The 13,562-nt window shown below is 41.2% G+C and overlaps 1 protein-coding gene across 4 annotated transcripts in view; it reads left to right on the plus strand.

Moving 5' to 3' along the window:
- The window catches only part of adam12b (ADAM metallopeptidase domain 12b), a 78,305-nt gene that overhangs the window by 40,456 nt on the left and 24,287 nt on the right, over positions 1-13,562 (plus strand). For all 4 annotated transcript variants that reach the window (XM_035605718.2, XM_035605720.2, XM_035605719.2 and 1 more), the window contains exons 8-11: positions 130-201; positions 687-856; positions 1,741-1,825; positions 4,881-5,029. In XM_035605718.2, coding sequence (XP_035461611.2) covers positions 130-201; positions 687-856; positions 1,741-1,825; positions 4,881-5,029 — 476 coding nt within the window. The remainder of the gene's footprint in view (positions 1-129; positions 202-686; positions 857-1,740; positions 1,826-4,880; positions 5,030-13,562) is intronic.

The following is a 13,562-nucleotide window of genomic DNA, read 5'->3' on the forward strand; positions in this document are numbered from 1 at the left end:
CTTTGCTGTTGCTCCGTGTTACTTCATGTATTTTTTACTATTGAAAATTGCTGTGAATACGGCATCATTTCTGTCTTCATGCGAAACTACTGTTTCTACCACCGATTACATTCGTCGTTGTGTTTGCAGTTTCAGAAACAGGGGAAGGACGTGGACAAGGTGAAACAGAGACTGGCAGAGATAGCCAATTATGTGGACAAGGTAAAACATCCTCTCCCCACTGCACAGGAAGGATAAATCACTTTTTAAAATAGAAATAATGCTGGCAGCGGAGATTAATGGGATGACTGTGATGTATTAATGTCCCACTAAAACAGCTGCTTTTAGTCTGAAGAAAACCTCTGCCAGAGACTTATAGCGAGGAGCTCCAGTAGACAGAATGATTTTCTTGATGGAAGCATGGATAGAGACATGGAAAAGACATGCTCTGATCATGAGAAACACATGAAAAGAGACTGATGCACTGACTGAACTTAGTCACGCTCATGGGAGGATTTAGGCTTGCCATAATGAAATGTAATTTAATTCAGTGAACTGAATAACCAAAGGTAAAAGGCTACAATGGTTTCTCACACACACATCTGTTTCAAGGTCTTTTGATCGTTCATGTAATTTAAGCTCTATAGATCCCTTTGCCTTTTTCATCCACACTGACTCCCTCTGCTTATCAATATGCATCCGTCCAGTTCTACAGGGCCCTGAACATCCGTGTGGCCCTGGTGGGTCTGGAGGTTTGGAGCGACTCCGACAAATGTCCCGTCACCCAGGATCCCTTCACCACCCTGCACGAGTTCCTCGACTGGAGGAAAATCAAACTGCTGCCACAGAAACCCCACGACAACGCTCAGCTGATAAGGTGAAAATTTGATTCAACAGAATAAATGAAGCCCAGAAATGAAAAACGAGTTGTTTATATTGGTACATAAAAAACGGATCTTCGAAGGGCCACACCAGTGGTTGTACATGTCTCAGCCCATTAGTTACAGAGTCGTTTATAATTTGCATTAGTGCGAAACCATTTTCCAGAGGATGACATGGGTTTTTACCCACTGATTTCCAGCCCACTCAGCCGTTGTTTTCCATTAATTTTACTGTTGCATGTAAATCAGCGCACAGAGATGTGAACATCACGTTTCACGACCTGATGTTTATTTATTGTTATTTGGATCCCACATTGTTACGGTTTCAAGGTACAGGACCCAACTGCAGTGTGCAATACAAAAAATAATTTTAATTAAAGTGAAAACAAAACAGACTTATAGTCTAAAAAAGGCGCATCTAACGAAAATCACTAGAGAACACAAAATAAACCAAACCAGAACACAAGGCACGACATCACAGGAATAATCACAGACGAACTGACAAAGACAAAGGGAAGCACAGAGACTAAATAGACCTAAATCTAAGAAATAGACATAAGAAGGCACAGGTAATGGGAAACAGGTGAGAAACATTAGGAACAGTTGCAGACAATCACAAGGACAGGAGACAAGAGTGAACGGACAAGGGACAGGGAAATAGGGAGTGCAGAGACACAAGGAACGTGACTTCAAAATAAAACAGGAAACAACAAACTCGAGAAACCAACACAGTTGATAGCAAAGGTGACTTAACAGAGATACACAAGGAATGCAAAAATCCTGTGACCTCTCCTCAAATGTCTTGTTTGATAGCAATGAATAATTCAAGTTCAAAAACATATTTCTGAATTTATTGAGCATAAACCCCTATCCTTTGCAGCGGGGTTTACTTCCAGGGCACCACCATCGGCATGGCACCCATTATGAGCATGTGCACAGTGGAGCAGTCTGGAGGCATTGTCATGGTGAGTGTAAAACCCTTTCACTACTCCCACCATGCCTCAACCCTCCTCTTCCTCTGTGCAGCCTGACTGTATCAGTGTGGACATTGTTCAGAATCATCAGGCTAATATAATCCAGACATGATTTATGCACAAAAGGTGTTTGTTGTTTGCTGGAAGGGCCTTTACAGAACGCTCTGGCAGGAAGAAGTGCTTTTAAACATAATGATGTTTGTACTGGAGCCCTCATCAAACTCCTGGGTGCTAAAAGGAATATGTTAAAAATCTACTTTCAGAGGGGATGTAGTGCAGATACACAAACCCTTGTAAGGTCATTTAAAGTCTTACAGTCATTCAACGAGATTTCCCTGTGTCATCTCTAAAAGGGCTAGTGGGGCTTAGGGGTAAATCTAAAGCAACAGCCTTTAAACAAAACCACATTTACATTTTTACGAGATGTCATGAATTGTTTATGCCAACTCCTACAGACAGGGGCTTCGCAACAGGGTTGGCAAAGCAGGCAATTGCTTGGGGCCCCCGAGCCGAGAGGGTGTTCAGTTTGGTTCGATGTAGGACCCCTTTTGTCTAGGTTTCCAATTTCTCTTGAAACACTCCTGCTCACAGAGTCCACATTGGAATCAAAATGCATCATTTGTACACACAACTGTGCGTCACCCCTGGTACATTAAATGGTTCCTCATAGTAAATTAGCTCCCCCTCGGGCTCCTCTGCCTGCTGTAGCACTTGACATTGATGCCAAATCACAAAGTGGTTATCTGCCCAATGCCATTACATCCCAGCCCAGATGTGTATCCCCCATTAATAGATATGTTTTGCTGCTGGCCGTGGCTGTGGCTGTGCTGAGGCTTCTCCAGATGTTTGTTGTCCACGTTGCTTAACAGATGGCAGATGATTTGGCCTGAGATTAAAGAGCCATGTGAGCAGTTAGAGGGCGGCCAGATCAGATGAGCCATTTCTCAAACCATCCACTACCATGATGTATTAGTCAGCCTCAAATTCTTTATTTGGTCCATGTGTTCTTTGAGTTTATACATCATAATGTTGTTTATTTTTTTTAAGTAAATTCACATGGATGTTTATATGTGAATGCTTAGGTTTTAGCTATGAACCTTGACAATATGCACATTTTACTGTAAATGTTACAGTATACTTCTCTGTGGGTTATTTTTCTCACATGGCTGGAAATTATACCACAAAGACTATCCGAGCATTTCTTGGTTGTAACCAACACAATCAAATTGTCACAACAACGGCTTACAGCCGCTTCAAAGTAGTGACTGTTGCTTCCAAGAGCTTCGTCCATTTCTGCGGACTGTCACATTATACTTATTTTGTGAGGAAGCACTTAATTATGAATCAAACACACACATGGGCACACACGGAGACACACACTGATAAATATGACAGAACCAGATGATCGTTTTTTTCATTCCTTCTGTTACAAGGCGGGGCGCAGCTCCCCATCATGCTGCCCTTTAATCAGAGCAGAAAATAGCTCAGCTTGCCCTCGTCTTCGACATTTGACCTCGCCTTCAAAGGAAGCATGTGATTTTCTCATGTACATGGCAGAGAACATTCAAAGACCACACTGACATATACAGTATCCATGTGGGGGGCCTTTTTCACAGGACTTGCTGAAACATGCACATTACTGAGGGTTCACTTTTATGCCTATATGTTTTGTTTTAGTTTGTTGATGGGGGTTATTTTATGGATTCAATAAGCAACTGTTCTGCCACTAGATTTTCAGCATTTACCTCTCTCATGGCTGGAACTTGCTTCTCTGGGGGCCAATTTTTTCTGTGCTACTGGAAGTTACTTCTGTGTCTATAGGCTCGTCTGTGTGCCTCTGTAAGCTACAGCCATGTTACATGTAGACTTGCAGGGACAGAAATGTCTGATACCAGAGGAATGTTTTGGCATTTTAGAATTTTAAGCTGGAAAATTTGCTGGTCAGTTGCTGGTTGGTTCTTGTCTTTATCCTAAGCCAAACATACTGATGGTGCTAGCTCATAGACTGCATACAACGATTTGATGACACTTCTCCACGTCCTCCCATTGTACAAACATGAAGCCAAAATATCTGGGATACAGTTGCGCCCTCTTGCGCTTTAAAGACAGAGACTGTCGTGGTATCGAGGTCGTGCTGATACAGACACTCAACAGATCCCAAGTCAGCTGTCAATCACGCTTCACCCTGTTATTATAGCATCAAATAACTAATCAAAACCAAACTTTCCAGCAAAATAAACACTTAGAGATACATATATGTGACAAGAACTACCTAAAATGACAGAAACCATCTTTAAGAAAAAATTATTTAACGTGTACTTTTTATTAAATTTCATGTCACATGGCTATGGATAAGCCGCACATGCACCATACACACAAGATTGGTATTTCAACACATTTCTAAATATTCCTTTAATGTCATAATATTGATAATAATTGATAATATTGTTATTATTGTTATTATAAATCACACATGAAATTATATCTTGACGGTAAGAAGATATTTTGATAACGTCTCAATACAATTTCCGGTAAAAGATGACAGACTAATATTATGGTGTCATTCATCTTTTCATCTTTTTGTCTCCTCTCCAGTGTCACGTTTGTCTTCAAAACAAGACCGAATCTTTCACCGCTCGCTTGTAATTTTCCATCTCTGTCTGTCTTTATGGGGCCGTTGACAGTTGTCATGCAACAGTCGGTTTGTGGAGCTCCCTGCAGTAGCTGTTTTGTATGATTGGGTCTGCAGGGGTAACAGAAGGGCAGATGAATTCAGGCCTCCATGAGGAGAATGTGTAATAGAGGAAGGATGAGGCAGCAGTTCGGACAGTCACAGGACTCTTTTGGGAATCTGCACCTTATAAATTGTCTTCTTTGAACTTTACAATTTCTTTCCTCTCCTTTTTTCCATTTTCTTTTTCTACATTTCACCTGGGTTTGGTTTGTACTCAAAGCTTGCTAAGGTAACTTCGATTGAACCTATAATATACACGATCATACATGCGTGCTCTCATGTTCTGGGGTGCCCTTTTTTCCCCCACTCTAGGATCACTCTGAGAACCCGCTGGGCGCAGCCGTGACTTTGGCACACGAACTGGGACACAATTTTGGCATGAACCACGACACCCCAGAGCGCGGCTGTGGCTGCAGGATGACCGTCGATCGTGGAGGCTGCATCATGACCCCCTCCACTGGGTGAGACTCTAGTGAAACATTATCCGTGACGAGAGAGTAACACACAACCTTCTAATGATTGAAACACGTGAAGAATGTGACACACAAATGTCTATGATACCAAGGCAGCTATAATTTGTGGCAAAACTCAAATGAAATGTCTACTGCAGCACACTGACAGGACGTTGGGTTGAAAGGAGAGAAAAGACAGGGGGGAAAGGTGGGGAGGTGGGGTTCTCAGCAGTAGAATATACATTTCAATTCAAGTCTAGTTTTCAATTTATTTTCAATTTCTGTTCAATTCTGCTGGGGACAAAGTTGGTGAAAGTGGCTCCAGGTAAAAAAAAAAAACCACAAGCGTATATGAAGTTATGAAATAGTGTCTTGAGGCCGTTGTTCTCTGTTATGGGCACAGTGTTTTGGACCCATTAAAAACAAATACTCTTTAAAAGCCTTGCTCTGCACCTGAACTGCCAAAAAAAAAAAGAAGATAATATGAGCTTCACTAGTTGTACAGGTTTGATCATTTTCATCTTTATATGATCCATTGTTTATGTGTTGATCTAAAGACAAGGTTCAAACACACACACACACACACACACACACACACACACACACACACATTGCCCTGCGACTTAAGCAGCTGCGTCCCTATTCTGCTCATGTTGCCTGAGTCGCTGAGATAACAGTGCTGCTGAAAGTGATGGACTCTGTGACTGTTAGTAAACAGCGAGCAGATAAGGCGAAACCTGGAGCGCAATTCAAGATTTCACCCTTGGTCCGGTGCCATTCCGGTTTGTCTGATGCTGAGCTACGACAAGCCACAGATGATTGTGGTCGGGATAAATTCCACAACGCTGTGAAGATGAGGCAGGAAAGAGGCTGAAAGACACAGTTACGATTCTTATTGAAATATTTCTTTGAGTTTTCGAAACGGAAATAATTTTAAATAAAACTGCAGGTACGGGCCAACCCATCACACACACACACACACACACCCAAACCTACATATTTTCCCACAGGAATAATATCAATGTGGGGTTAAGCATGCACGTGAATAGGGATTTGTCCAATTTTGAGAATGTAACAGAAGAGCTTGCCAAACCTCATTACACTTTCTGGTCGAGCCGAGAGCAGTATGCTCGAAGTATGTTCGGGTTTGAGGTGTGCCATTACGTCCTCCGGCCAGTATTCATGACATGGTGGTGGAGGCTTTTTCCAGTCGCCAAGCAAACAGGGCAGAGAAAGCCACAACTGTAGCCTGGTTAGCTGTGATCTCAGCTGCCAGGAGAGCGAATTAAAAACAACCGTCCAAAAACATCCTACAGCCCAAGACAGGGCCAAAACCTATGGCTGCATATGTGATTAAATTATGTATAAATTTTACAGTAAAAAGAAAAGAGGGATCCATATTGAGATTGTTTGTGTATGTCACGTGTTAATGTCAAACAGGACTTCCAGCTGATACTGTATATATAGGAATCGTTCAAAATTTCCTCCCAAATATTGATATCAGTAATGCCCTTAAAACCCAGTATCAGTCAAGCTGAATACAGAACCAGACATACTGGTAACTGCTAAGACAGTTGTGATATTTGTGAGCCCTGAATGTCTTCCCATTGCACATGCCTGTGTTATAAAGATGTAGCTACGAGGACAGTTACAAGGACAAATGACAGAGAAAACTGCAAATTGCAAAAGATGGTCTATTCAAAATCACATTAACAACCTTGTGATAAGATGTGAGAATTTAGGGCACTGAGCAAACACATAAAAATCGGTGCATGTGTGATTTTTTTTCAGGTCCTGGCTGTGACTTTTGTCACCTGACATTAAGAAGCTGTTTTCAATATGCTCATAAATTAGCAGGGATACAGTAGAAGAAAACCCGAGGTGTCTTGTGAGCACATTGTTCGAAATGCCACAAAACTTGGCAAAAGGACACAAGTTGTTCCAAAAGTGTTTCAGAAAAACTTGAATGACCTTTAATTGTGCAAAAAGAGATAAAACAGACGAGGACACGGGGGTGGGAGTGGGGGGTCCGAAAGTGTGTTTGTTTGTACAGCCGTTGGCAACAGTGAGCTCATGTTGCTTTTCTCATACCACATTTATTAAGCAAGGAAATAAAAATGCATCATGCATGTGAAGCAGAGCAAAAATGGATTTATTCACTGTAGTTTTTTTAATAAGCACCCAGTGAAGCGAAACAACGACTTCACTTGAGCTCGTCTGCAGCCAAAGATGTGACGTCGTCATGCAAAGAGTTTCAACAAACAACTGATCTGATCTAAATGAATTCAAATGAGTCACTGTGTCATGGAATTCTTTAATCATCAACAGAATAGGTTAATACAATCCAGTTGCTCCTTTTCAGCACTGTCTGCTAAGTAATTTTGAGATCATTCATATTAACAGTTGAGCGAGGTCATCGGTGACCTTACATCCTGCACGATAAAACCATACTCTGTGGTGCGGTGACATTTTGTCTGACGATTTTTGTGTTGATAAGCTGACTCCAATCATCAACTTTTCCCTTTTAATTATTAATATTTTAATTGTGTATTGATCAAGTTTGTATGTCTGTACTCTGTGAAGACATGCAGTATTTAATGGAGTTCATTGATCAGTCAAGCGATTACAGCAACAAAGCATACGGGGAAACTGGAAGATGATACAGTATGTTCACAAGTCATGCACTGTACAATCCAGTACAGTCCAATAGAATAGCCTTGCAATTATGTCATTAGAATTTGTTTGTTATTGGTACTCTATCAGGATGCCTGTGGATTCACACTGGAGATTGGCCTGTATCATTATGTTTTCTATCGAAGGATTAGTTTGACATTTTTATTTCCAGGCTGTATGCTAAACTCTGCGACTAAACACTGAATTCTATATTTCTCTTAGCTCATCTCAGAACCACAGAAAACATTACGAGGCTTTATGTAATTATTTCTTTAGAGGCTGAGTAGTAGTTCAACTGTGTGTGTACAATCAGCTGAATATCTCTTTTGATGTTGGGAAGCAGGGTCAGAGAAATGGACAGGGAGCAAAGAAGCTGTCTGCTAAAACTATTTCTTTTTATTTCATTTCATAATAATTCATGTACTTCATTTCAGTGTAATCCAAGCTCAGTTTTGCAGAACAAAACAGTACACCTTAACACATTCCATGAACGAAAAAGGGAGCAGGAAAAAGAAAAGTCTCATATCGCCTGCCCCTTCCATATAAACAACATGAAAACAGATGGCAAGCTTTTAGTATTTCTTGATTTCCTTTCTTTTCACAACTTGGATAACAAATCAACTGTACAATAGCAATCATCATAACTTGAATATTACTCAACACGCCCATACTATTTGATTCTTTTTTTCTTTGTAAATGTTCTTAGATTTAAAAATATTTGATCAACATTTGATCTAATATTAGACCATAAAGAATGTAGTTAGTGTCACTTAGAATTATCACCCAACTCTACATTGGGTTTTAGTGTCTTCCAGCTCATTGTTTTGGTTTTTTTACATCCTGCAGCTTTACAGTGTGGTTTGCTCTCACTTCTTTCACCAAGCCTATTATTCCAGATGTATCAGGCAGCTGTTTTGAGCTTTGAGGCAGCCCATCCGAACACTACATGCCCACCAACAACATAACCTGCACAGTTACAGTGACTCGCTGGGGGAACATTTAACAGTTAAAGAGCCAGATATTTCCCTAAGGAGATGGCACAGAAGATCAGAGAGAATATTGGATAACGTTCATCAGGTGGCCAGAAAACTGACTCAAAATAAATGCTAATTTTTTTCTCTGCATCTGCTTGATGTGTAAATGAGCAATTTATTTTTGCTCAGGCATTCCCCGGTCATTGTGTGTGTACAGCTTATCCACCGCTGCTTCCAAGAGACAAAAAGTCAAATAAATGTATAAACCTATGATAATGTACTTTACATGGACTTCCTAGGTTTTTATTTTTGTTACTTACGGTGAGCAATCTACTGTGTGGTCTAGATAATGTTGTTGTGTAGAGCTCATAGTCTTAAGTTTTTCAAGGAATAGATTCTCCCAGAGTTTCTGATCCCACTTCAAAGATGAAAATTATGAACTCGCTAAAGGTTTTCTATTTCCTTTTTTTTATATACTAGCAACCTCTCTCGACCCTGAGCCCAGATGCCGCCTGAATATTAAAGCCATCGTTGTAAAGCGGTGTAGCTCGCTCGACTTCGTGTTTTGGATACTCTTAGCTTGACTTGCTAATGGAGGAGAGGACAGGCTGCATCCAAATGACGTGATTATCAGTGACGCTGCCAGCTGCAATCGGGGCCAGGGCACAAAGAGAGATCCGCAGAGAGGCTGCTTTATGCCTGGGTAGACAGCCAGAATGAGGGAGCAGCGGTTCCGTTTGCCTTTATCTCCCTCACTGGTAAAGCGGCGAGAGAAAGAGACAAAGAAGAGAAAGATGACAATGAAGGAATTAGTGGGGTACACATGAACAGGAGATTTGTGTCGTAACAATGAGTGGAAATTAGAGGGACAAACGAGAGAGAGTTCACATGGGCGTGTCAAGTGGGAGTGTCATGTAGAAGTTGGGGGCAAAGAGTTGCGTCACATGAACGCTCAAAAGTGCCTCCCTGAACGCATTGTCGAGACAGAATGTGGGAGCGTGTGGCTCTTGTTGTTTTCTTGTCGATATGATATTTGCAATTGAGGTGAGGAGGTACAAAATATCATTATCTGAAGACATTCTGCTGTGGAGAAGAGGGGTTGGGGGGGGGGGGATAGGTCGCTAGTGGGTAAATGTTTGCAGTAAACTTAGCTGGTGTTTTTGCTCTTCTCCTTCGATATTTAATCACCATAGGCTCCTGCCAGTGTTGCAGCCTAACATTTGCAGAAAGGTCAGGCGTGTCACTCCTGCCTCAGCTCGAACTAAATGCGTATCAGTCTCTGGTGCTGCTTGGAGAGCAACAGACACAGCCCAGTGTCAGTCTGAGAGCCCACAGAAGGAGGAGCCCCTCACGGCCCCTCGTGTGGCCAGTGCCACCTCTGTTTACGGACCCATTTCTCTCTCCATCCCCCTCAGGAACCCGCCTGCCTCACATGCTAAGATGATTGAACTGACAGGAATCATCTGCACTGCAGATATTACTGTTGCTCAGGAGACTGAATCGCTGCATCTCAGTACACTGTCAGTAAGAGCTGAGAGCTGAATGCTAAAAGATCACTATATATATATATATATATTCACTATAGGCCCTTTTTTTCCAACATTAGCTAAAATGAAAAGGGGTATTCCACACAAAACATTCAGTTTATCGATCACAAGGAGTACGACTCAGCCTGTAAAAAAATAACTATATAAAGCTTCATGATGTTTTCCATGGTTCTGAGTGGCGTTTTGGGAAATATACAATCCCACTTCTTCTGGAGCTTGACCTATGCAAAGGACAACACTCTAGGATATCTCAACCTATGTTGCTTTTTTTAACCTGTCTTGTGTGTGTGCAAACTTTATGGGGATGTATGTACTAAAAACAATGACGTTTTCTATAAAACAGTAATTTAAGGCCTGTGTTTTAGTCAATTAGAAGGTCTAAGAGTCGAATAGTAAAAATCGCTGAGCAGTTTGTGTTGTGACTGTCAAGTGGGGGAAGGAAGGGTAAAACCGTTCTGCTGCAGATGTCATGTTTGCATATATGTGGCCACAGATAAACTGTTATCATCTGAGGGAACTAAAAAAAATGTGTTTGCATTTTTCATGGACTTCTGCTTCAGTTCTGCTTCGTTTATCACCCCCTCTAAAGTTTTCCTATTCCAAAGAACATTTACTGCCCACTGTATGAAAAAGCACAACTAGAGTCAGCTCAGAGAGCAGATGGTGAAACCTAGTGAAGCGTGCACCACCTCTGTGAAAGTCAACAGACGGGAAACATGGGATGGGTAAATATCTGTTTTTCCTGCACATCAAACATTTACCAAATGAAAAACGGAAACAGATGAAATGTTCTTTTAGATTTTCCTTTGATTATGCATAGCCAATTAAAAAAAAATTGATGAAACTGTGTTTTCTTCCCTTTCTGTCATATGTCAGCTGCTCTATCTCAGTCTACTGCTTTTCAGTGACACAGTGCCAAACATTTTTCTCTGTCAGTGGCACAAATGAATGAGGCTGTGTGACATTGATGAGATTTCGATTTCTAACAGCATGTCATTCTCAGTGTTAAAGACATATTAGCCTTTGGACCACGGGGGCTGACTTTTTAGATTTTGTGTCGATAACTGTTGTGCACTGCAATATCAGTCCCACCCCAGCAAAATACACCTGGAGAGGGTGCAGGGCTTATTATTATCCAGGGAAACCTACACTAGGCTCGGCTCGGCTAATTTCCTGTACAGCAGAGCAGCCGTGTGGTCTCAGCTGTGATAATACACAGCGTCGACGTGGTTCTGTTGCTGACTGAGATCTGCACATTGTACAGTAGCTGTTTCTACATTATTTAATACAGATTTATGGTGTGCCTTTATGTAGGTTTATTAAAAACAGTGGCTCCTCCTGCTGTTGCTGTGAAAAGGGTTGTTGATTTTAATCCTTTTTAATTCTGACGACAGTGTCAATTGCCTTGAAATAGTGCACTTCTTGAAATTCCAGCTAAGGTATAAAAAAAACTTTTACTAAGCGCATGCTTCAATTGATTTGAAAATAAATAAATTAAAAGCCCCTGAAGGTCAGCCCCTTTCAGTCAGCCTATTGCTATGAGTGATGAGGTCTTGGATATTTAATATTTAAGCCATATAGATTTTAAACTATGTTTTCAAGGGTTCAACATCAAATCGGCTCGCAATTATTGCAATGATGCACAACTCCTATACATTCAGCTGGTGGCAAAAAAAAACATTAAGAGCACCACAACAGATTCTGTCTTTTATTGTGTATTTGCGCCCATGTTCAGAAGATTTTTAGTTGATACTTACGGGCCGAAAAGCAATTCCTTGGGCTCTACCAATCTTTAGGTAGGCAGAGGTGTGACCGACGATAATCATCTAGAAAATATTTACAATTAGAGCCTGACTGATATGGATTTTGGGGGTACAATGTCGATAATATAATTATATATATATATAAATAAATTCCTAAGATAACGTTGTCAAACTCTTATGACAACAAAATCTAATCGAGGCTTGATATTTTCCATTTCCAGTTTAACCATAATCGTTATCATGAATATCTATAAATAAAAAGCAAGCATGGATTATATGATATAAATATCACTATTACAAAAACAAAATCAAATCCAGACTAGGTGAGCCCTGTTGTTTTACATCATGAAACCAATGTAATGTAAATGTTAGTTGTCATAGTTCACACATGCTTGGGCAAGTTAACCCTGGTGATTAATTGGGTTTTTGGTTCCCACTGTCAGTGTGTTAGTAAAGTAATCAGTCAATAGTCAGTAAAAAGGAGTGACCTCTTCAAAACAAATCATAACCAATCTGCTTTTGTCTGAAACAAAGCAGGACTGTATATGCACTGGTGGAGCTCAGACCTAAATATATGTTGATTTTAACATACAGTACATGTATTCTCTGGATGCTTATAATACATCCAAAGAAACCTGATTTTTTTCCAATAAAAGAAAATCTCTACAGCTCTGCGCCGTAGTCTGATCTGCATAGCCGGTCTATTCTTCATTTGCTGCACGGTCCCCATGCATAGCTTTTTTCTGACACTGTGTATGTGTGTTGTGGTGGGGAAAAAACGACCAACAAGTGGATTATGGTGTATACGAGGGCGGACAGAGGGCGGACACATTGCCTATTGGTAAGAGATGAAAGCAGCCAACACTCAAAGGTGGACAGTCTGAGTGAAATGGACAGGGGTTGGCAATTGGAACAGGATGGGGGTTTTTTTTCTTCTTCTGTGTTCTGTGTTCTTTTTTCGAAAGCTGTGTTCTTTTGGAAAAAGAAACAGGATTTCTTTCCCATTTAATGTCTGCACCATTATTTATCTGCAGTACCCTCAGGAGAAGTTTCACTATAGTCAACTAACAGCAGTGAAATATCCATGCAGATGCAGCAGCCACATCCCCCTCAAGCACACGCACACACCTCTATCTAAAGGCAGGCTCCACAAACATATTCTGTCTAATGCTGAATTTTCACATATCTGCCCTGTCAAGCCACGAGCTTTGCAGATACGCCTCATTTTGTTTGAAGACCCCGCGTCAGTCTATCGCAGCAGAAGTACGTGTATGACATGTTTTCTGTCTGAAGTCGAGCTTTCCAAGCATCCGATGCCAGCTGCCTGACTCCGTGCCGTGTCTGCCACCCCTCTCTGCCAGCCTTTACTCCCTGTTACCCCACATCCTCCACGTCCTCCTTTTGAAGCTTGATCGTGTCCCGCCATGACTGTGTGAGACGCTTGTTCTATGCCCCGAAGCCTGCTTTTCTGTGTCAGGCCTTTTGTGATTCTGCTCTTGTTTGTTGGCTGGCACAGAGCATAAGGTCGGGGATTGGTTCTGTTGCGCTCATTCACTGTGTTTGAGCACTGTACATTTTACATCAC

Source organism: Scophthalmus maximus, chromosome 10 (genome assembly GCF_022379125.1).
Source record: "Scophthalmus maximus strain ysfricsl-2021 chromosome 10, ASM2237912v1, whole genome shotgun sequence".
Taxonomy (NCBI): domain Eukaryota; kingdom Metazoa; phylum Chordata; class Actinopteri; order Pleuronectiformes; family Scophthalmidae; genus Scophthalmus; species Scophthalmus maximus.